The following is a 25,549-nucleotide window of genomic DNA, read 5'->3' on the forward strand; positions in this document are numbered from 1 at the left end:
TGATGCATTTGTTATCATTTATTGGTTTAAAGTTACAATTTTGAGGAATCTCTTCTTAAGTCAGGAGTTTTCTCTTAGCTAAAATAATTTCATAAGTTGAAACTATTCTCTTGATCTTTTGGATAACCTTGCAAATGTTGTGTGGGTGTATAAACAGGGGGAAACTGTGACCTTAAGCAAAAATAGGTGCAAATTGTTCCCATCTGAATTTGACAGCCATGTTTGCATCTGCTTGCATATAGTGCACTCTGCTTTATGAATTTGGTGTATAAATAAAGCAAATGTATGAAATTGACTTAAAAGTATAAGCCATTGCACTGAGTTGTAAATCCCCTCCCACAAACGTTTCCAAACAAAGCTTGGTGTTTCATTTGTTAGATTTCCATGCAGATATTCAAAACATAACCACTTTAAAAGCACTGCTGCTAACCTAACCCTCAACTCCAGGCCCATCAGAAGTAACAGCTGCAAACTTTCAGCCTCATCTATACGCTTTCTTCTTTGCTTTTGGTTTATCTCAATAAGAGTGCAACATCACCACATAAAGTCTTGGCATAGTTATTGAAAGCTTTCAGTAAATTTTATAGACGACTAAAGCTATCTTGAGATGTGTTTGTTAAGGATAAACAATGATTGTTTTAAAAAATTAAAACTGAGTTGATGTGCCTACCTTTCAAGGAAAAAATTATTTACATGTGTCAAAGAAACTTGAGTTGGTAAGGCACTAAACTGGGCTTCAGCTCCAGGGGGGCATTACCTTCTAAATACAGCCCTGCATACAACACTTGCCACTTAAGCTCAGAGGTAAAAAAGACAAAGCACTTTAACTTTAGTGTGAAACAGCACATACAGTTGCTTTAAAAAAAATCCTCGCCAGTATATCTCTAAAAATAGCTCTTGTCATGGATGGCTCTGGGACAGGCTTTTAGCATATCTATTTCTGACATTCATTCAACATTCATGGTTCCTGCCTCCAATTCTTTTATTACACTACAGCAAGAATAGGATAAATGTGTTTTTCCCCTCTCTCTATTATCACAACCTGACAAGCCTTTCTACTCAGAAGACGCTGTGCCTGAGACAAAAAATTAATATATAATTCCACACCTATATTCATCACCATAAAATGAACAGGTTGCAAACGGGTGTCAGGTGGAAGCTGTGCAGACTGGACAAATGAGAATATTGGGGGCTATGAAATGGGAGCTGGGTTTAGCTGAATCTAAAATGGGGGAAACCTGGAGTGATGGAGGCCCTCCTTTATTAGGCCCAGCCCTGCCTGCTGTCGGTTACTGTTCAGTTGAGATCACAATGATCCTCCAGAGCAGCCGCCTGGGTCTCTCACTTGCAACGCTATTTGCTACAAATACCACATTAACTTCTGCACAGAGATCACTGAGCAGCTATTAGCTGCCATGTTGTGAATGTGGCTACGGTGGATCATAATAGAAAAGAAGAAGAAGAAGAGGAAGGAGAGGGGGGGGGGGGCACAAGTCCTGACGCAGCAGTAGGACAGGGTTGGAAAATCTGATTCCATGTTCATCTTTAAGACAACAACACTGCATGACAGATATTAGAAAACACAACATGGGGGAGAGGAGGATCGAAATATTTAGGAGCTGAGTACGAGTGATATAAATTTCCAGTTAAGCACAGAAAAGGTAAGAGCATCACAGAGCTGGATCCGCACAACTACAGCCACCACTAGACAACAGCAGCTATCACTAACGGTGAGAGGACACAAGACATAACGAAGGTTTAGGGGAGAAGGAGGGGGGTGGTGTCGGTGGTAGTGCTGGGGTTGGGTGAGGGGAGGAGGGGGGACACAGAAATACATTATGTTGTACCAACGTCATTCATTTCAACGCGTAGCCGTGATGGAGCGCCGGGTGTCCCCGCTCTCGACCAACGCGCACCGCTTTTCTCTCCTCTCCAGAGCGTGGTGCGCTGCGAACCGGGCCCCAAGCGCAGATCCATTAACGAGTACCGAGGATGAACATCAACAGCACGTTCACAAGCACCAGAACCGCGATCACCGTAAACACCGCGCAAGTCTGGACATCCAAGGCCATGGCGCAGCGCTGCGGGCCGATGCTGAGAGGGGGGCTCTCTGTTAACGGCTTGTTCCCAGCTCGCTCTCTCTTTCTCTCTCCGACCCCCCCACCAGGTCTAGACGCGAAGCTTCAAAGCGGCCGAGAAATCCACCATAACCGATGGGGAAGAAATGGAGAGGGGAAGATACAAAAAAAAATAATTTTTAAAAAAAAAATGTCTTCCTATGCCTCTTCACAATAGCGTTTCACAAAGGCACGGGAAGAGATGCATCATCCTCACCATCATCATCGTCATCAGTCTGCACCGCGATTTCTCCCCGCTAGTCAACACCTGTCGGTGTTTTCGCCTCTTCCCCTGCACTGACCGCCGGCCAGGCCAATAGATTCGCAGGGCTAACAAGAGAAAAAGGGCTGTGCGCAGGCTGTTCGCAGCTGCCGAGCAGCCTTCCGGTGAGTGGGGACCAAGGAGATGTACCGGGAGCCTGAGAGGCGGTCCTCCAGTGATCAGCGCGCTGCTGCTGGACTACCGGCTTCAGACATCACCTACAGCCGGGGGAGGGGCACAGCCAGCCCCCTTTTCTGACTATATCGACCACCGAGACCACAATCATAACCTCATTTATCTCCCTGCCCACCTAAAAATATCGTGCTGGAAGCTGTGGTGATTTATGGCCTATCATTAGCAGCTCAACACGAAGGGGATTGGACGTAAAATAATAGTTCAATCTCCATCTTCTTATCACGCTGCTCTACTGGCGTGATGTCAGCCTTCTTTATTGCAGTTTCTATCAGGTGCAGTGATCACAGGTGGAACTGTGTTCAGCAATGTTTACAATCTTTTTCACAAGCGTTAACACCAAGATGATCAGAGTACTCAACAGCTGAAGTTTAAAAATAATAAGAATTGACATTCAACACACACATGTGTGTGTTACTGTTTTTAATTAATTTTACCTACAGAATGAGACTGGGTAACTATAAACTGTAACAACCTTTGTTATATTATTAAATTCTGTTTCCTGAAGGTCAACATGTGTCTTTTGGATTTAACCTAAGTTTCAGTGAACTCCCTTACATTTCACACATTACTTAACTAGAAGTTTATATAATTCTTCATAAGAAAGGCCAGAATAGATTGTATGAAGCTTAATAAGAATGTTTTTTTAAGTTAATGTTACCAAATTCTATCAAATATCTTTATTTGATCAGTTCACCAACACAAACGTTTTATACATGTTGTTGGGACACAAAACAGCTTTAAAATGCTTATGTTTTGTGTTAAATCAAACAACATTGCACTGTTGAGTGTTGGTATTTTTTAATACAATCTGTTACAATAAAAAAAAATGTAGATTCAGAAGATTATTCTGAAATCCTAAAAGGTAGACTTTCTGCTTTTGTAGAAACATTTGAAAACTGTCCCTTCACCAGTTCATACTCTCGGTTTTTCACTCAACAAATAAGCAAATTACTTCATAACAATTATCTTAACCACGGCATAGCAGCTTCTGGCATGACGAGTAAAGAAAGGAGGACCCAAGCGCAGACATGTAGCAGAGCTTTTTTAATTAGTGTTCAACATAGGGAAACGTACAGAAGGACATGGGACAGAGACCAGGAAACAGGCACGGTAACGGAGGAGACAGGGGGGAACCATACAAACCAGAGAACTTAAATATGCAAACAGAGAGGAAAGAGAGTGGCATATAAGAACCAGGAGGACTAATCAGAGGTAAGTAGAGGCAGCTAGGGAAGAGAGCAGGCAAAGGAAAATAGAGAGATGTGAAACAGCTGAGTAAGGAGAAAGAAACAAATCTGAGACACAGGAAAACCATAGATGAAGGAGAAAACCCTCAAACTAAGGTAAACAATAAACACACAAAAAAGGAAACAAGTTCAGAGCACAAGCAATGAAAAAAAGTGAAGTAAACGTTGAACAAGTGAACAGTCCTGCGACAACAAAATGTAAGACTTGTCATTGCTATATTTAAGGACAAATCACATTTTAAAAATGAATCTAAGACATTTTAAGGCCTTGATTTTAGATGCAGGAATTTAAGAGTTTTGAAGACTTTTTAAGAATGCACAGACAGCCTGATGATTGCTACTAAAACCTTAATATCGAACCTTTTCGTGTTTTCTCCATAACGTGGACGAACGATGAAAGTTATACAGTTGACACTGAGTGAACTAATACAAGAAAATTAACAAAGTTTCCAAAAAACCTGAAAGTAAAAACTAATAGAAAAGAAGAAAATTAAACAACCGGGAAAGAGACGGCTTGTAAAGGTAAGAGGTTTCAAAATTATTAATCTGACTTAGCTCATCAGTAGAACAATGTATAACATCAGGGCTTCCATCTGCTGTGTGGTGATTTATTAAACATTGCCAATCAAGTTGTTCACCTTGTCACATAAAACCAGCTTCAAAGTGACCATATCTAAAAAAAGGTGCTACATAAAAAAGGCTCTGGTTCTGTAATTCTGTTTAGTTTTGATCAAATTCTGTCACATTACTTTACATTTGGATCTCAGGAAACAGTGAAAAATTAGACGACTAGTCTTAAAGGACTGATTGCAGGTTTGTTTTGTATTCTGACAACAGACACAGAGCAAAATCTGAGCAAGAGCTGCTTCGTGTGCATTTTGTTGCCGTATTCAAACAATGCATGTGAGTAGAGAGAGGATTAAATGAGCAAACAGATGTAAAGGGCGGGCCAGAGAGCAGAACACCAATGTGATGCGTTGATGTCATAAATATGCTAATATGCACAATATGTCATCTGGTGACATTTAGATCACTTTTTCAGCTGACTTTGGCTACATGTCTCATAAAAATGTCATTTTTGTGAACTGAACTTTGACTTAGTTGGTAATAAGTCGGAACTTGCGCAGAGAATTCAGCTGAATAGAACTTTATGCTTGCAAACAAACAGGTTTCCTTGCTTTGTAAGGTTTCCTGGGGATTTACAAATGAGGATTGTTGAAATGAACACAATTCAACTCCACCGATATATTGCTGGCCTATTTTAATGTCAACTAAATATGGCACAGTAGCTTTAGATGCCACTATTGTAATGAAAGACATTCCCTCTTTGTTCGGCATCGTATAAATTTTATTATTTTTTTTAAAACAGAGAAGAAATTATTACAAAGTATTTCCACCAGTATGTTGGTCCCAGCCTCTTTACTGCTACTGGAAATACCCTAACCAACCTGATGGAGCTTTATTACTGTCAAAGAATAAAACAGCATCTGTTGTCATCTTCATTCTAGACATAGTAAATATTTATCTTATTACTATAAATCGTTGAAACTTTTTCCTAATGCAGTATTATTCATATTTTTGTTATCTTTACTTGTATAAGGTTGTCTACTTGATGATCATGCTTGTTCTCTGTTCTGTTGTTATGCCAACAGAGTCTTGCAACAACAGTATTCATAGCCCTTAAACTTCTTAATGTCTTGCATTGCATAAGATACATTATAACCGCAAAGCGCTTTTCAGAGGACTTTATGTGACAGACTGACACAACCCATACAAATAAGTAATTGCAATTACATGGGAAGAAAATTATGCATAGTTTTATTTTATTTTTTTTCCATCATACAAACCAAGGGACCGACCAGATGGGCCAGGGAAAAGTTGTGGAGAAGATAAAAGCAGGGTTGTTTTATAAAGCAATACATGAAAATTTGATGCAGCACGTTTCAGCCCATCACCTGAAATTGAAAGAGTATGACACAACTGCAGCCCTACCAAGACACGGACAACTATCTGAGATGACAGCCTGCTCAAAGAGGGCATTACTCAGATAAGAGGTCTTTAGAGGTCAGTCTGCTGACTAAAATCAGGCTTTATGGAAGAGTATCAAGAAAGAAGCCTTTAAAAAATAAACCCTACGGTGAATTAAATACCATTTCATCATCAAATAACATAAGAAGGATTGAGAAACAACCCTAAACATACAGCTAGAGGTAGTTATTAGATCAAAGAATGGCCTAGTTAAAGTCCGTACCTAAATCCAACTCTGAAGCAAGACCTGAAAACAGATGTTCACAGATTATGTCCATTCATTCTGAGTGAGTGTGAGCAAAGCTGGTCAAGTAATACCGCAAAGCTGCAACTGCAGTCACTGGTGAATTCAGATGGGGATGCAACTGTAGTCGTTTTAAGACCTTAAACTAGCTGTTACACCGAAACGTCCTGTTTGTGATTCCATTTCATAGTTTTGCTGTTGTCGTCAACAACGTTGTATCACGAAGCACATTTCTTGACTGTGAACAAAGACGATCTGCGCTATAAGGCAGTGAACGTGAGACGCCCTTCACCCAGAGAGACACCGTGACGCACACTTTAAAAGAGCAAGCAGCTCTTACACATAGTGACTACTCTCTGAGTCTGCTGCACACTGTAAAGCTAACACAACAACAGCACATCTTATGTTCCGATTACACAATCAAAGCAGCAGAAACTTTAACTATTAATGTACTTTTCCCTGTCTTGCCCAACGATTCCAATTACTGCTTTCTCAGTTTGCTCTTTGAACTGCGAGCAAACTCCTACCACAGTTGTGGGCTGACTTTCTTGGGCAACAGTGTGGCGGTTTGGAACATACCAAGCATATTGATGATGAATGCTGGCAAGGCAGATTATGCTTTGGGAGTGTTCTGAGTAGTTTTAATGGATGTTTTGATCCCCCCCCCCCCTCACCGCCCAGCCCCAAAAGATGTCGCTGCTGGTGTAAGCCGCAACAGCCGAGAGATCCATGCCGAGTGCGGGCAAAGTCTGTTTCCAAGCAACATTTCAGCGCTGCCTTTCAAACATACACGAGGAGAGTGTTTGGTATTCAAAACGTATTCCGCGCTGGGCCCCTTTAAGGCTTGGCGGTTGTGAGTGACAGGATGAAAATGACCCCAGTTCCCATCTGAAGCTTGTTCTTACTATTGGCATGCAAATTGTCACTTTGGCCTTTATTTTGCCAGCGATACTTAAAGTGAACATTGTTATACTCGTGAGCAGGCCGCAGCACTTGTCCTGTAGCTCAGGTGCAATCACCGTTGGATTGTAAAAAGAAGTGTTGAAAGGGAATACTGATGCTACAGCTTAATCCCCCCAAACAACAAAACTAGCCTAGTTAGCTGCCCGACACACAGATACACAAAGGCAAGCCCCTAAGATCCACCTGAGAGCTCTGGTACAGATAAAAAGACCTCAGAAGAAGTTCAAAAGAACAACACCAAAGGAGCGCAGTATATCAGTATTTTTAAAGCCATAAATAATTTCCGAGGCACTTTCTGCACATGCATGCTGATAAAAGCAACGGCTTCTGAAAGGCAGGCTTTCAGTGCACAGAGAGGGGTATGGTGCATCACAGCTGAGATATGACAGTCGTCCTCAAACATGCTCCCACACCCCCCTCATCTGTGGTTGTGTGTGTGTGAGAGACTCAGTGAGCAGATTACATAAGCCTGTCCTACCTCTGTGGGCTCCCTCTCCAATCTCCCTGACATTTAGACAACAAAGGTCACATCTGAAAGTCTAAATCTGTACAGACACCAACGCTAATATACCCATACGTGTACAAAGAGACAGAGTATGTATAAAAGGCCGTAATTTCTCACTGTAGGCAGAAATCTTATATCAAATTAGACTTATTGCTGTTTCATTTGACTGCCTTAATGTGAGGCAGCAAGATTACATCATAAGGTCACATTTTCTTTTACTATAAGTCCAAATGATGTACAGAGCTTATGGACCAAACATGACACTGGAGAAAGTTGAATATGGGGTGTGTGTTTTGTTATTTGTATTCGCAGCTTTTCAAAATCCGGTCACAAATTTCACTGTACTTACTGAGACATGTGATAGATATTTTCAATTCTTACTACAGATTCTGTACTGGATTTAGGTGTGGGTTTTGACTGGGCCATTTTAACACATGAATTGGCTTTAATCTAAACCACAGGAAGATCTAAGCATGTAAGCGGAGCTCATTTTGGCTTTCTCTATGTACCTTTTTCATAAACGCCACTATTAGCCTTTCTGTCAACAGATTCTTCCACCTGAGCCATGAATCATTGCACCTCCTCCAGAGTTACCATGGACACAATGCTCCTTTAGATCTATGCTATTTTTCGTTCACTTCACAATGAAATAAAATCCAAATAAATACATTTGAGGGACTTTTCAGACCTCGAGTGTTCCTCAGTTTCCAGCTCACTATTCTCCCAAATGTAAATCAAACTAAGTGTCTTATTGAATGTTGCTGAGTTGACTCCAGAAGAATGTTGTGACAGAGAGAAATGATTTCCAACTTCCCCCATAGAACCTTGAATCCAAACAAATCTTTAATTTTGCCAAGGGATGGGATGAAATGTGATACTTTTTACAACCTGAACCCCTGAACCAGTGGTGACCAAAGTGGGTCCTGGAGGGCTGGCATCCTGCATGTTTTAGTTCTCTCCCTGGTTTAACGCACCAGGATCAAATGATGGCTCGTTAGGAGGCCTAAGAAAAACATTGATATGCTGAAAATGTTGCTACCAACACCAGGGAGAGACCTAAAACATGCAGGATGGCGGCCCTCCAGGACCCACTTTGCGCACCCCTGCTCTGAACTGAACTTTGATCTTCTTTTGCAAGTACATGTTCAACCACTAGTTGGCAGCACAGCTAATGTAGGAGTCATAGTTGTATTTTTTTTGTTCATTTTGTATAGAAATAAAGCATATTATCGCAACAGAAAGTATCCTGGATAAACTATTCATACATCAAATACACCAGATATTCCAATTTGTAATTACATATTACATATAGATATATTGTGTTTGGGGGGGGGCTTGTTGCCAACTGTGATTTTACTATGTAACAAAATCTAAAAAGAAAAACTAGCTGATTAAAAAGAGAAGTAGAAATGTATTCAACACAGCACAACATACTTTATTACCCATAACAACAAAACCAAATTACAAGCTATCAGAGATATGCCCCACCTTTTGTATCTCTAGGCAAAACTAACAACATAAACAACAACAAATATAGAAAGACCAGATCATTTCCTATTCTAAGGCCTCTTTCGTAAGGTTTTCTGAGGGCGCTGAAGTCATTGCTGTCCCCTTTGGCTAAGTAGCTACATATTTAGAAAATCTTTCCTCAAATAAGACTTCAATTTTTAGAGCTTGCAAATGAATCTGTTTGTGGTTGGTAGGTATTTCACTAATGGGAGGCAAAGCCCACCACACCCATTTCCCCTTCAGTCTGCTCCAATTCTTTTCTTCTCCTCCCATCCCCACGGCAACCACACTGACTTCCTGCTTCCTCCCAGGCCTCCAAGCCACAAAGCGCCCTAAAAATAAAATCGCTGGACTTTTCCTGAGCACAGTTTGTGTCACCATTGTCCGGCCATCAGCTGTTTACTCGTTCAGGATCATTTAGAAAGTCAAGTCAGTGGGTCAGAGCACACAGAGAGCTAAGAAGAATAGACAGACAGATCAAACAGAGGGGCTCTGCCAAGTAGGATGAAGAAATCCTAGTCATATGCTAAACATCACAGGAGTATATTTTCTAATGACGACATTAGCGCAATATCTGTGTGTTCTCCAAACTGTAGAACAAGATCAAACTATCCTGTGACTGTTTTTTCTTTGATTCAGTCCCTGGTGAGACTTGCAAATGAACTTGAGAGGATTGCTAGAACTGAAGGTAAACTTAAGACAGTTTTTGAATTTCCTCAGCCTGAACTTATTATAAATGATATTCAGGAAAAGAAATGCATCTGAAGTAAAGCTTAATTAAAAAATGCGACACTGGGGACAGGTTTCAATTTAACATGTCTCAATGGTTTTGCCTTCTTCTTTGACGAAGATTACCACTTAATTCTTGATGGTTCTTGTGAATAGCAGCGGTGAAAATCAAACACAAGACCCATGCAGGGAGGAAAAAAAGTTACCCTCTTATCTACCTTTGGTTCAAGCAAATGTCTGTTAATTTTGTTGATGAAAACCATAAATTGTCCAGGACGAGAACTAAATAAAAGCTCTTGCGGAGTGAGCAGAAAGTGTTTGTCCGAGAGTAATTCAACTTCAGTGCAATGAGATGCTTTTAGAATAATAAGAAAAAACAAAAAAGTCAGGAAAAAATCCTGACTGGGGATTTTACATGAACTATATTTCTGATCAATTAATGAAAAATGATGAATAATGAATAGGAAACAAAATGCACAATTCCTTAGGAAAAAGAAAAACAACAGGCCAAAACTAGAAATGCCAGATCAAACTTTAAATGAAACTGGAAATCAGTATTGGCCAAGAAGAAGTGACGTGTATCTCTATCACTGCCTCACATTTTTGGGTAAATATCTGCCCATCTAGATTGTTGAATACACAAAACGTTTAGAAGTATACACATTTTTCACTTGGATTAAAAAACCAAGCCAGTATCGGAAGAACAGCAATTTGCCACAATTTTATATTCATTGCACACACATGTCAAAGTTATTAATATTCTCATTTCACAAGAAAATATTCTATTTTCCCTGCATTTGAAACTAGGGCTGCAGATCTGATGAAAATAAAAGACACAATTGCATGTTTTATTTCTCAGCCCTTAAAAAAGCCTCTTCATTGAGTCATCTTTGCTAGTACTCCTTCCACAACAAAACATAATAACAAAGCAACAAGAAATCAACTTTTAGGAGAAAAGATAAAGCCATAGCCTCCCCAAATCTATTTATGATTCTCAGAATCAGTACCAGTGTGTTATAAAATAAAGCAAAAGAGATCATTTGAAATCCCAGCTGTGGAACATGGGAAACACTCAAATGAACTGTGTAATGATTTGCTTGGTTGCCTGAATCAGTGCCACTTTACTCCCATTCTGCTGCGCTGGTTGTGAGTGTTCATGCTCACTATTGTCACTATTCATCAGAGCCCTGACTTTGCCACCTGCGGCCCTGAGCACTGGGAAGCAGGGGAGAGATTTGTCCTTTCGGATCCATCCTGAGGTTACTGTTCATGCCGTTTATCAAACGAAAAATCATCTGCGTGAAGATTTTTACAGGTCCCTCTAAGTAAATTGACATTTATTTCTGTAATTCACTTAAAAAAAATTAATTCATTTCTTAATTTTCACAATTTTAGCCCCAATTTCTCAAAAATTTAGAAGATAAATGTCAAAAAGATTTTCAATTAAAAAAATGTTTACTTACAATATACACTCATTACTTGATTGAAGCTGCTTTTGCATGGAATACTGCATCAAATCAGCATGACGTAACATATGGGGTGATCATTTGTTGTTTTAAAAGTGCTTCATAAATACATTTGGTATTATACAGTTTTATAACACCAGCAGATGACGTGACTCCCCAAATCATTACGACTGTGAAAACGTCTCTCTGGGACGCTGGTTCCCAAAATCAAATGCATCATTTATATTCAGCTGAAAAGAGGACGTTGGGCCCCTGAGCAACATTCCAGTCATTTTTTATTCTTAAGTAAGACAACTCTGATGTTGTCTGTGGTTTAGGAGTGGTTTAATATGAGGAATGTGACAGTTGGAGCCCATAATGTCTTTGTGTTAGTTTCAGTCCTTGTGAATATTCCTGAATGGGCTTTACTTTATACTGCAGTAATTATCTCTGCTGCCTGTATAGCTTTTTCCCCCTCAAAACCTTTTTCCTTCCACTCAATTTTCCATTGATGTACCTGGATGCCAAACTCAGTAAAGAGCGTCAATGCAATAATAGCTCTCTACTGAACAATTGTAAAGTAAGCAGTGAGCCTGACACGTGGGAAGGCCATCACATAATATTTGTGCTTTTCAATTGGTATTATGCAATATTCAGATTTTTAAATAAAGTAAATGTAGAGTTTCTATTTTTATCATCAAAGTTAACATAAAAAATAAAATATATCACTTTGAATGGATGAATTCTCACAATATATAGTTTGTCACAGTTTATTATATAGTTTGACTCCCAAACTAATATGACTACACACAGGCATGGATGATCGCAAGAACAACAACAACAAAAAAACATGCATACAAACACTTTCACACACACACCAGGCTGCAGCAGGCAGGTGTTCTCACATGCCTGAAGGGGAGGAATGGGAAGAGGCAAGGGAGGACAAGGTGAAGGGACACAGAAGGAAAAAAAACATTAGGGGAGAAAAACTGATCCGTAAAGAAGAGAAAGAGGGAAAGGAATGAGTTCTTAGGTCACAGAAGAAAAAAAAAGGAGGCGCGCAAAGAATGGAGAATGAGGTAAAACTACAAAGACCTCGGATGGGTGGTTGCATAATCCGTGTCTACAGTGGAGAGTTTGCTCTTATGCCACATGCGGTGTAGCACAGTAGCAAGGAGGTCAGAGGGAGAAAGTTAGGCTAAATAATGTACACGAGAAGTGGCAGCTGCCAGAAAAATGCAGCCCATCGTACTCAGAGCCCTCCAGGATACATCCAAACTCTCAGGAAACTGAGAAGGCAGTTAGCTTCTGTCTCATTATTTTATGGCAGGATAAAGTGATCATGGTTAGAGGAGTGTGTTTGATTTAAATTACAAAATGCAGCTGGGGTAGTTAGTAAAATCAGACTCTCAGAGCACTTGATGATTCATTGTTAGCATGATAGTTCTGGGCAGTGTTTCACAGTGAAAGCTACAAACCTTTTCCCTTCTCTGAATGAAGAAGCTGCACAGACAAAAACATTTATAAAATACAAATACATGTGTAATACATGCATAATGTGTCATTCCTTTCACATATAAATACAATTAGGAGTCTTGTTGAAAATGAGAAGACATCTTTGGAATCATTTAAAATGATAAAAGAACCAAAAACATACGTAATAGCTATGTTCATGAAAAAAACAAAAAAACTGAGGCAATCATTGAATAGGAATTAAGACCATCAGCTTTATAGCATGTGAAAAAAATCTACACCACATACTGACTGTCTGTTTTCTAGGGCTGTGCAATGAGTCCAAATTCAATTTCACAATTTATTTTGAGAAAATTAGTTGACAAATTCAATTATTACTGTAAATTCTTTGGCTTCATTTTCAATTCTTCTTTTGCTTCTTAAGAGTAATAAAGAAAGATCTAGTGGGTAAAATTCAATATGGAATGAAAAACTGAACAGCCTATAAACTAAAAACTAAAACTACTTCAACCATATGGCAGGATATCGACATTAAATTGTCTGTACCCTGCTTTTCTAGTGCACAACAAATTATACTGCATCAAAATTCAACATGATATGAGACTCAATATGAAATCCACAACCTGCTCTATGAAGTCTGTGGTGAATTTCATTGGACAAAATACATAAAACGTCTACATGAGCTGATTATCTGACTAAATAGTCCACTAACATCAGCTTAGTTTGCTTATTATCTGCAAACTAACTGAAAAGTTAGTTAGGCTCCTACAATTAGAGGACGCTTAAGTGCCAAAATTCTGTCAGTGTTATCGATCAAATTGTTATCACTCTAATAATAATAATAATAATAATAATAATAATAATAATCGTTTATTATTCCAACTTTGCAATATAAAGGCTGTAAAGTAAGTTGGGAAAAAGTGTAAACAATTCAGAAAAAAACGACACAAAATGATCACTAAGACTGTCCTGTCAGACAGACTGACAGCATGTAACAGTATTTTGACTGAAGGCCCTGGAATGGATTAATCCTTGAAAACCAACCATCTGGCCTAAAAATAAACAGTGAGTCACAAATAGTGGACAGTGTGAATCCTGGTAAATTAGAAATGGAATACGACCCAAAAGAGACCGCTGCTGTTCAGCAGAAAGTGTTTATGTGTTAAAAAATGTCATTATAGGAATCACTGCCTGTTAGTGCAACCTTGTTATTACTCCTCCAACGTGCCAGCAGCGCAGCATAGAGATGGAACGGTGCATACTCCGGCTCTGATGAGACATGAGCTGCACACACACAAGTCTGCGCATGATCTGACAGAATACAGTGTACAACAGGACGAGGCTGTAAAACAGGATGGGCCAGTGAGCACGGCTCCTCCAGTACCAGAGAGCATGCAGCTCTCCTGAAAAGTCCAAATGGCTTTTGCAGTGACCGGTGGAATCCGCCTTTATGCTTATGTAAGAGAAAGGCCCTGAGCCTTTCTCCTTTCCCTAACACGCATACAAACACACTCAGCATAAATGTGGTCACATAGCCATGTATACACCATCAACCCATTTCTTAGGGAAGAATCAGCCCGGGGAAGCTCTGATCCAACCATCCGCTTCAGACTCAGGCAGGGACACTGCTATTAATCAGAGCTCACCATGTACTCCCAAACAGCAACAGCTGTTGGCGCGCTGGCAGGTGAACAATGCTGAATGAACGCTGATGAAGGATTCTGGGTCGCCTTTGGGTTATCGCGCAATCTATGCATGTGCGCAGTTATTTTGGGCATGGATCTATTCCCAAGGCTTCTCTGAAATAAGGCCTTAGGTGAAATTACATGTACAGCGTGTTTGGCTACGATATCGTTAGCTGGTGCTACTCGCTACTAATCTAATAATAAAGATGTCAATGTAATGACTCATCTGTCCTGACAGATTTAATACTGAATTCTGGATAGCAGCATGTAAAGGGCGTACATGTGTGTCTGAAGAGGATGAAGAGGATGCAGAGTCACTCTGTATTTTAGCAATTAAAAGGCAAAAAAACTCACACAACTTTAAAATTGTCTATCTATAAACACAAACTGCAGTGTATATGTTTCAGATTTCATGTACCCAACAAATAAGTGGAAAAATGTGAAGCAAAGGAAATCTAGAGGCAGTTTCTTTCTGCCAAAATGACCCAATTAACAACTGTTATGCCTAGTTAATATGGCAAGACGTTTATACCAGTTTTCTCCTTATGGAGAATCTTAAAAATGCCCTGATTATCAGGATGGGTCTTAAGGTAATTTCAAGAGTTATTCCTGCTGTGTTTGGTGTGTTAAGAGTGATCTGGTCCACTTGGAAAGACATCAGGACTGTTTTCAACATGTTGGATTGTCTTGACCCGACATCGCAGCGTGTGCAGTGTCCCCTGAGGACAGATGAGCACGCAGCCTGTTGAACCCGACCTGCAGCCAATCAGAAAGCAAGGGGATGGAAACTCCCAGGGGGATTCTAAACAAAGAAGACAAAACAATGGCCATGGCGCACTATAAAGTCTGGCGGACATCAGAGACATCTTTTTCTATTGTTTTTTTTTCTGTTAGTCCATAATGTATTGCCATTGCTTCTTGTCAGTCGGCCATGTTTGTTAATCTGAACTCACGTTTGGTGTCAGGAGGTTTTGCGAGGTTTCCTGTCTCACATCTAAATGTTTGTGCGTGATGTTTTGCTCTTTCCATATGGCTCAACTCCACACACTTCACACCAAACATGTTACAGGTAAGAAAATATTATCGTCATGTGTTGTGTCTCTCCAGCTTTGAAAATCAGCCGACAATTTAAAAATCTGGCAGCGTGAACCAGGCATTAGCTTTCCATCCCCCAAAATATTTCTTTCTTGTCTAATTTGTTGTCTCCCAAATAATCTGCATTTCTGCTTAGACTAAGTCACACACGGGTCCCTAATAATGATGTAAATTAGATTTTATTTAGGGGTATCAAAGTAAAGATGGCTGGATATAAATGCACTTAACACTATTCAGTTTCATATTTGTAAACATTTTGAAAACGATGTATAATTTTCCTTTCACTTCTCTGTTATTTTTATTGGTGCTCCATATAATCCCAAAATAACATTTAGCTTTTTGTGTGTATAAAGCAACAAAATGTGAAAAAGTGTTTAAATCATTTGTATTAGCTCATTTTTGGTGCTGCTGCTCCTCACAAGGATAGAAAGAAGAACAAGAAGAAGTCCTTCAACTCAACTTTGCTCCTTTTCATCCATGCCTTGCTGTTTGGCCAACTAGCTCCTGCCTGCTGACTCATGTATTCATAGTAACTGGATACCATTGCATAATATGATTAATACTGCAACTTAATCATATACAATTTCTGTTGAAAGTCCTAATCTGCATGAAATCCCTAATAAGACAACTCCCCTCCTTCTGGACAAGTTGACAGCAGAGCTTCGGGCGCAGAAACTAGCAACACTCATCACGCAGACCTGTTATCTGCACAGGAATTAAACACTGCCACTGCCCACATTTTTATTTTTCATTTTTTTAATTCAAAGTGTAGAATGGGACGGGACAGAAGTGGAGACGAGTGGCGGGTGGGGCGGGGGAAGGAAGCCATGATGAAAGTGTAACACCAGAGCAGAAATGGAGAGGAGGAAAGTAAGGGAAGGAGGAGAGCAGAACTGGGGGAGAAATCCATTTAAATGAAAGGGAGAAAAGAGGCGTCAGCATTAGTAGCTAATCCACTGCAGTGAGAATGCTTTCTCTCTGCCTGCGGCCTCACGGCTTCAGTCGTCATCATAACAGGAAGACTGTAACATACACTTAACTGTATTCCAAACAGCACATCCAAGGAAGACAGCCCTGTGAGAGAAAACCATTTGCCTGCAGGGAAGCCAAGATATCTTGCAGCCCCATTTTTTTTTTTTTTTGTTCACTGTTGATGTTTCTTATTAGTATTTCATGAGCGACTTTCGGATTTGTTCCATAAAAATAACAGTATCTCATTTGAATCTCAGTCTCTCGCCATTCAAGCTCGAATTCTTCAGCGTTACATGTCCGTGTTCGCAGCCCCCAGGGGAGGGCCGTGACAAAGGGAGCATCTCTCATCCCTTCTCTCCCACCCCTTTTTCTCTCTTTTCACCCACACACTTTCTCTTTTTAGCTCATGCTTAAAAAGGATGCCTAAAGATAGAAGCAAAGAAGCTGAACGGGAGCCAGCCGAATGTCATAGCAACAACGTGCCCGGTTCACAAATACAATTTAGATCAGGAAGAAGAAGAAGACGAAGGGGAAAAAAGTTATAATCAAAGTCAAAACGCAGCTTTCTCGTTTCCTCAAGGACGCAGCTTACTCGGTTTCGATCCAGAGACGTGGCAGCCGTGAAAAGCTGACAGTGGGGGCTCATAATCTGCCACATCAACAGACTGCATCACTGTAGTGACAATGAGCTGCCTATATTACTTAATTTACTATCTGCAGTCGTCTGTGGATGCAAATCACGAATTGTTTCAATGTAAAGAAAACATTATCCAGATGCTTTTATGACATTGCAGGCATTATGCATTTCCTTACATCGCAGCATGCAGATGTACATTTCACAAAAACATAGAAACATAGCTGTTAGCACATTCAGGAAAACTCATTGGAAGCTGAGAAGTGGCTTTTTGTGATTAAACAACAGAATCAATGTGGGATCTATGCATTCAAGGTTTCACGGACAGACAACCCGGGCTCAGCTGGAGAACTGTTCCCCGCACCGTCATGGATATTTTAGAAAATCTTTGCCTCTCCTTCCCCTGGAGTTCCCAAGAGGCCACTTGCACATCAAAGGATCGGCGCTGAAAGGCCCAGATTTGCTTCCTGTGTAGCATTACATCTACTGCAGCTAATTTTTACACAGCTGACAAAGACGCAGCCTTGTAGATACACTGCTTTACAAAAATATTGACATCCTGTGATCTTTTTTCACATTTTGTCATATTAAAATCACAAAATTTAATCTAATTTATTGGGATTTTTGTGGTAGGACCACACCAAGCGAAGTAAAGTGGGATATGATTAAACATGAAAATAAGTAAGTTATTAATAAAAACCTTAAAAGTGAGGCACACATTTGTTTTTCTGCTCTCTTTTTTTTCTGATACCCCTAAATAAACTTTAGAAGAGACATAAAAATATGCTTAGATCAGAAGATGCTCTGATCAGATGAAACCAGAGAATAAACATTCAGTCCTCCATACCAAACACTGGCAGTAATACTGAACATCCTCTTGAGCACCATTGAAAACATGGTGGTGGCAGCATCATCCTGTGTGCATACTTTTCTTCTGCAGGTACACTAAAGCTGCTCACTTCTTGAAGAAAACCAGTTTGGAGGCTCCAAAAGATAGGACAACAACCCTAAATATACCCACAGCTACAATGGAATAGCTTAGATCAAAGCATAGTCATGTGTTGGAATGGTCCAGTCAAAGTCCAGACCTGAATTTAACTACTTTTCCTCTAATCTGAGTGAGGCTGAACTATTTTGCAAAGGCAAATGGGTAAAAACAGTCATAAAGAGGTAATAGCAATAAAAGATGGTTCTACTATTGACTCTGGAGGGATGAATACAAATGCAGGAGAACTTTACAAATCTTTATTTGGAAAAACATTGAAAACCACGTATCCTTATCTTTCCACCTCAATATTATACCCTACTTTGTGTTAGTAAGTCACATAAATCCTAACAAAATGCCTCTGGATGTAACGTAACAAAATGTGGACAAGTTCAAGAGGTGTCAATACTTTTGCAAAGCACTGAGTTGGATACTATGTGAAAATATTATTAATACATCAGCCAATTTTCATTCAGATTTCACCAGAAATTTGATATTTTTTATGTTAGAAATTTAAGGGCGAAAGTGACCTAACTCCTTCAGAGTGCAGCATGACATTCCTCAACATCTGCACCTTTTAGACAAATCATTTCCCTCACCCACTAAAGCCATTTTAGCACTTGCTTATTTTCTCTGAAAAAACCTCATTGGGCTATGCTTGCATAAGCCAGGTCTCGGTATCATAAACTTACTGGCAGAAATACAGCCTAAATAAAGCTGCAGCACTCTGCAAGGTGATTTGAGGGGTGTGTCTGACTCACTATGTTGACCTGCAGTGGTTCTGACCCGGGTCTCAACAGCCTCTTCCTCCTGCAGCTGGTGGAGCCTCCAGACCTCAGGCGCACTGACGAGGACGACTGGCCCATGTCCACTAGGGTGGGAAGCACACGGAAAAACGGGTCAAGAATTAAGAAAGCGTGCATAAATCTGCAAATTCATTGCTAGCAAGAATATGTGCTATTACCCGAAGAAGGCAGGAGCAAAGCCAAGGCAGTGAGAGTGCTGGGGGGAAGAGGCAGCGAGCGACACCGCTGCAGAGATGCCCTTTGTGGGGGCTCGAGTGGCGACACTCCCGGAGGGCGAGACAAAGCCTAGAGGGTACTGGGGTAGTTAGGACATGTATTCCACATAACGCGACTGCAAATCACACAATCACACACTGTTCTACCCTTCACCTTAAAAGAAACCTTCCTCTCTGCGTTGTCCCCCTTTTTTTCTTTTTTTTTTTGCTGTGAATATAATTATTCCACATCCCAGCAACTCTATTCTGGTGCACTGGCCTCCATGCGTGCTCCGCAGCAAACCAAGACAGACTATACATCATGCCGACCAAGGCGTTCTCTCAGGTTAAAATGAACTGACTCCGGGTTAGGCCAATGAGAGGTAAAGCTTATGGGAGCGATGAGGCAGAAAATTGGCCACTGAGAAAGACTGAAAATGAAGGATGGATACAGAGAAGCCAAAAAAGATGGGAGAAGAAGGGAAAAAAATTGGAATTGGTGAGACGGAGGCAAAGAAAAAGAGAGGGAAAATGCAGTGTTCAGAAATGCAGGCCTCTGTAAATGAGGCAGAGCATGCAGGCATTGTTGCAACTAACAGTGAGCGGCATATAAATACTGGGTTAGTACTGGGCTGCCCTTCAAAGCCTGGAGAGTGTGCTTGATTCATTACGGACATGCTCTATATTTATCAGTGAGTTGGTGGAGCCCACTAGTGAGTCTTGGCCATCCTACTTTTAGCTAGATATATTCTCACATCTGCATATTATAGACTCTGAAAATGCATATTTTAAGGTAGTATCTGATTTATTTTTTAATTTTAGAAACAATCGAGCTCCTTGACATCTTACTCTGTGAGGCAGCTCCGTCGACTGGGTCTCTCTAGTAACACTGCTCTCTATGACAGAACAAGGCCTGGAGCGCGCAGCCGTCCGTCTCTGCCCTGGGGAGTGCAGCATGGTGGCAGCGGGCCTGCGTCTCAGCTGGGGCAGGGAGCCCACCTCGCTATAATGTGTGTAGATCTCGCGTTCCGGGTTGGACCTCCACAGGTCCAGCACTGCCGAGGCCGGACGGGGACGGTGGAGCAACCGCCTGTGAAGCACAGAGGTCTTCTCTGTGCAAGACTGGGCCGGGGCTGGTCCGGGCTGCCTCACACTGCAGCCTGTCTTACTGGCAATCTGCTCACACAGCTGGGATTGGCAGAGATACTCAACTGCTTGGCCCACATACAAACGCAACAATGCATTTCTTGTGCAGGGAATAAGGCAAGTACGTCTGCAGTTTTGACAAGCTACGCTTCATATTTCTGTGCAAAAATAAATTCCATCAGTCGACACTTCGTGTCTCTACTTGCAATGCATGTGCGAGTAACCAGGTAAGAAAAACCACTGAGTTTAAGAGACAGACTAACACTTTTTTTCCTTTTTCTTACCATGAGGTAATTATTAAGAAGGGTTGTAAATAATGCACATGCTCATTTCATTACTTAATCATGATGAAAAGTCTAAAGAAAACCACTTTTACAGTCTAGTTTGCAGCCCTCAAACTAGATCTGGAAACATGTTTTGACACATCACTAAATCAAGACGTTCCATCATACCACAGGGGGGTTTTCTAAGTTCTGGTCTTGTCTGCTGCCGCTGTTAGCTGCACATCATATATGAATAAATAAAGAACTCTTCATTCTGCATCAAGACTTTCTGTAGGTATGCATGTACTTCATATAAATAATTATTTCCAGATATTTTTGATGGGGAATGCATGATGGAACAATAGTGCTGTGCCAAACAAGAAGTTATACCCCTTAAGCTTCAATTGGTATCCACTTTGACAATCAACCTTTAAGTAATTTTCTACAATCTCATAGTCTAATGAAACTACTGATAAAATCTGGGCACCTGTGCACACCTGAAAAGGCAAGGTTTTGATTTATTATTATTTCTTTTGACAACAAATGCATGGCTAATAATTGTGTCGCTAACAGATTTGCTCACGTGTCCATAGTTACCATGGGCCTTTTAGCTACTTCATTAAAACTCTCATTTTTGGGTATGTTAGTTTAGGTGGCTAGCCAGATGATGGTTCAAACAGCACAGGTTGCTTGAAGCTTGGGAATTTGTTTCATAATCTGTCTCTGCTTTAAACTTTATGACGCTGTTTGTTCACTCAAGTTCTCTAAGAAATCCCAAAAGTCTTTACAGGAAAGCTATGTTTATTTTCAGATTATATCACACAGAGATTAACTCTACATGCTAGTTGAGTGATTTTACAAGGTATTGGCTCCACTGGATTTTATCCAAGACTGTCAAACTAAAGAGGTGTAAATGTAAAACAATTTAAAAACCATTTGTAATGATTCTTCCGCTTAGCAACAATGCTTTACTTTATGTATAAAATCTTAATAAAATGTGCAACCTTTTAAAGAGGCACAAAAACTATTACAAGACACTGTGTGTAGGCTTCTGTACTCCAAATTAAATAAGCTACCCAATGATATGAATTTGTCTTTTTAAGCAGTAGTGGTTTAGAAATTGAATTTTGAAACACAAATGGCTTAAGGACATAATTAAAAAGTAAAGGAACTCAGTTGAACTTTCATGTATAGATCTGATTCCCACCTAGATGTAAACGCAGGACCTTGCTACACGGTTGTGGAACACAAGATTAGTACTTTTCCCTAAACAAAAGCTCCTAAAGCTCTTGCCTCTGCATAATAAACCCCTATGAAAGTGTGCTGAGTATTGAGATGTCATATCTCATTTAGTCAGAAGCTAACGTGCCCTGACTCGTTGGGATGACTAGGAGGGAGATGACTAATTCTGAGAAGGGGAGGTCGCCGTTACGAGGCGCTGACGTCATGGACCTCTGGGGCCGCTGCAGCCCGACACTGCAGGCTCGATGGGAAATGCAAGCTATCCTTGCAGGCTACAAAAAGCTGGCCAAACGGGGAAGGACAAACTTTTGTAACATGCTGCTGTGTGTTTTTTTTTTTTTATATATTTACTGTAACCTCTTTTCTCCAACAGATGGGGCAAAAGGACAACATCAGGGCTGCTGTCTCATACCTATCCATTCAGCCACTCCAGACCGTATCATAAAGATATATGAAGCAGCTCTGATGCACTTTATATTCCAGGTTGCCGGTGACTTTTTTTAATAAGCAGAAGAATGACCATGGTTAAGGCAGTTACATAAATGAACTTTTTAGCATTTGTGCAGTAATTACATGACACATGCCTCTGGGAAAGTTAATGAAGGGGAAAATGCCTGCAATGAAATGTGGTTATGGAAAATAAAAACACCACATATTACACATGGATATGGTATTCTCTTAAAGAAATAGAGACAACAGCTTAATAGAGATACAACAACAGCTTAACAAAAGAAATAATAATTATTATTATTAGCACTTTTCAGGTTTTCATTCCTTACCTTAAAAATTTCTTCAGTAGAATCTGAGGCTGTTACGCTATTGGCTGTGCTTTCTTTATCACCTTGTTGTGATTGGACATTCACTTCCTGTACTTGGTGGGAGTCGAGCGGAGTATCCCTGGAATCCTGCTCATTTCCTTTCTGTCCCCCTACCTTTTCCTCTTGACACAGGCAGTTCAACTGAACCCTCTCAGCATCAGCTTCAGCCTCCACGCTTAAACTTGAATCCTGAATATGATTCTCTACAATCGCCGTGGATTTGTGGTTTGTCACGTTGTCCGGGTTCTGAAGGCCATTAGCAGCTTGAGATCCTGAAGCAGCTCTAAAGGCTTTTAAGGCAAGTTCGGGGGATTGTCCACCGGTTGTGGTCGCTGGCGTTTCACCGTCAAAGCTACTGGGATTTGAGGATTGAGCAGCGAGCGGCAACAGTTCTGTTGGTTGGGGTTTTAAAGATCCTTCATTGTGGAGTGTGAGAGAAACACTGTGAATGTTGTCCGCTGAGTGCTGTGGGGCCCGCTGGGAGGTCATTGGAGTCCTCTCTCCCTCCGGAGGAGAGAAGGACCGTGAAGTTGTCCGCCATTTTCTGGCAGATTCTGCTACACTATTAAAAAACTTAAAGAGACCACCAAAGTGTCCCTTTGTGTCCGATTGTTTCGGGGGCGGCGGCTGAAAGTCTCTGACACTCTCAAAGTCTACAGATCCAAAATCTGAATCCGTGGTTTTGTCCAACGAGGGGAGCTCAGAGTCAAAGCTTCTCTCTGAGTACACAGGATTACTTTTCCCCAAGAGGGAAATCCTCCTCAGGTAACTCCAAACATCTTTGTGCCTCCTCCCTCCACTATGATGGGTTCTGGGGCTACTCCTAACACTGGGCTCCTCACAGTCTGCGCTGACTTTGTTGCAGCTGTTTGAGTTGCTATTGTTTCTCTTAGTGTATGAAATTCTTTCAGAAGGTTTACAGCCATTCTGGACAACAGTCTCTCCTGTAACAGTGGGCTGGAGGCCATCTATTGGTGCAGATAGGTCCAGGTCTTCAAACGAGCAGTTGAAGTCCACGGAGTAGCCGGCATACGAATGCCTCTTCCCTCTATTTCGAAGGGTGCTCTTGCTGATCTGCTGTGGAGTGCCGATGTCACGGCAGAAAGACTCCTCGTCCACCAAGGAGCCGGTGAACTTGGCAGTGGACAACTTCCCGGTTTTTCCTCTGAACACAGCGGGGGATTTTAGCTTCTTAAAAGACCGAACTTTGTCTGCAAACGAGAGTTTAGGGATAGAAGCTTCTCCAGGGAGGATCATGGAGTGGGGTCTCCTTTCCATCTCAGGGATGGCTCTTTTTCGGTTTAAGATGCGCCAGATGCCCCCCGTGGCACGGGCCCTCCGGTTGACCTCCTGTCTGTCCTTGACAGGGGTCTGAGAGGAGGCAGCTTGGCTCTCTTTTTGCACCTCCACGGGCCCCGGCCCCGTCTCCTGAATACAAACACTGCCTGTCTCGTTCTCCACGTCCAGAGAAACATTGAACATTCGGTTGACATACCCATTAGGGTTGCTGCTCTCTGAGGCAGGGCTGTCTGTCTGCTCCATCCTCTCTCATTCTACAGTGTCAGCTATCAGCTCCGGTGAACATCATGTTTAGGTCCACTCTCTCTCTTGCTTTTGTCAAACACCTGAAGGAGCAAAAACACATTCTTATTCAGCAATCTGACGTTAAACTGACAACACTGTCATTTCATATATGCTCCTTCAATTCTAACTTACACCGAGAAACCCGGAAATGCATGCAATGAATGCCAACGATGTTACAGAAAATATAGGGGAGTAAAATCAGTCTGACAGATGTGTCTCACCCAGGGTCAACTTTTCAGCAATACCTGATATGAAAATTATCACAGTGAGAGAGTTAGACTGTGATTCTCAAACAGGGGCTTCTGTTCCTCAAGTCAGCAACAGCTCCACCCCCCTACCCCCCTTCCCATCATATTTGGTACCAATTATCCAAAGTAATTATTTGAGACACAGTCCCCCATCCCCCGTTTAACCGGGAGGCTGCGTTGCCATGGAAACACTTACTACAGGGATGTCTGGTTATTTCAGACCTGCTTCTGCTGTGACATCATCACACCACTTAGATAAGCTTCTTTTGGGGATGATGATGATGCTTTCTACCCGGCCACATGGTAATTACCCCTGTTTGGTAATCCCTGTGATGTATATAGGGGGGCATCTTACATAATCGAGGCCTTTGGCAGACATTGCTCTTGTTGCTAGACTTCTGAAGCAAGGATGGGTTTCAAAGTTCTGGCCTTTTAATCGGATATCACAATTCACATTTAACATGTTTTTTTGTTTGTTTGTTTTTTTTACTGGTAACATTTTTTTAATCAATACAAAGTTTTCTACAAATGCAAATTCTGCGATCATAGAGATAGGAATGGAAACATCTGAACATACAGTATATTAGTTTGATACAAAATCTTATTTTTCACATTTGGTCATGTTAAAACCACAAGCTTTAAGTTTTCTTTATACGAATTTGACATGTGTTTGTATTCAGATCCCTCCTGAGCCTATACTTGGTAGAACTAAACCTTTTTCCGTATTTGATACCAGCTTTGTTTTATCCTCAAGAAAAATATTTCTGCTCATTCTCCTTTGCAATACAAATCAAGCAGAATCAGTCTTGAGAGCATAAAAAATAGCTATTTCAAGCCTTCCATTTGTATTTAGGACTGAGCTTTGACTGGGCCACTCTAACATACAACTCTGCTTTGAGTTGAGCTATTTTATTGTAGCTTTGTTTTCTTGCTGAAAGGCAAGTCTCCACCCTGATCTTAAGTTGTTTTCTTCCACGATTGTCCTGTATTTAGCTCCAGATTCCCCGTCCCTGTGGAAGATGGGCTTCCTGGCTGCTTCTCTTGATTAATGCCTCCATAGGTGGACTACCATATCTGGGTTACTTTGAAAGTGTAAGCATACGCTTGCCCCTTTCGAAGATGGATTAAGCAGTGCTCCATGGCATATTGTTTTCTAGCCT

At 41.0% G+C, this 25,549-nt stretch overlaps 1 protein-coding gene across 7 annotated transcripts in view; it reads right to left on the reverse strand.

Annotated features, from left to right (window-relative positions):
• arhgef9 (Cdc42 guanine nucleotide exchange factor 9) overlaps positions 1-25,549 on the reverse strand; it is a 57,528-nt gene that overhangs the window by 29,458 nt on the left and 2,521 nt on the right. For 3 of the 7 annotated variants that reach the window (XM_023329124.1, XM_023329125.1, XM_023329126.1), the window contains exons 2-5: positions 22,519-24,182; positions 19,938-20,276; positions 19,053-19,179; positions 18,850-18,959 (exon numbers count right to left, since the gene is read on the reverse strand). In XM_023329124.1, coding sequence (XP_023184892.1) covers positions 18,850-18,959; positions 19,053-19,179; positions 19,938-20,276; positions 22,519-24,099 — 2,157 coding nt within the window. In that variant the 5' untranslated portion in view covers positions 24,100-24,182. Of the gene's footprint in view, positions 1-1,847; positions 1,998-2,334; positions 2,704-18,849; positions 18,960-19,052; positions 19,180-19,937; positions 20,277-22,518; positions 24,183-25,549 lie in introns of those variants that run through there. The other 4 variants (XM_023329127.1, XM_005810793.2, XM_005810790.2 and 1 more) reach the window with 4 other exon arrangements.

The sequence above is a fragment of the Xiphophorus maculatus genome, chromosome 23, assembly GCF_002775205.1.
Source record: "Xiphophorus maculatus strain JP 163 A chromosome 23, X_maculatus-5.0-male, whole genome shotgun sequence".
NCBI classification, from domain to species: domain Eukaryota; kingdom Metazoa; phylum Chordata; class Actinopteri; order Cyprinodontiformes; family Poeciliidae; genus Xiphophorus; species Xiphophorus maculatus.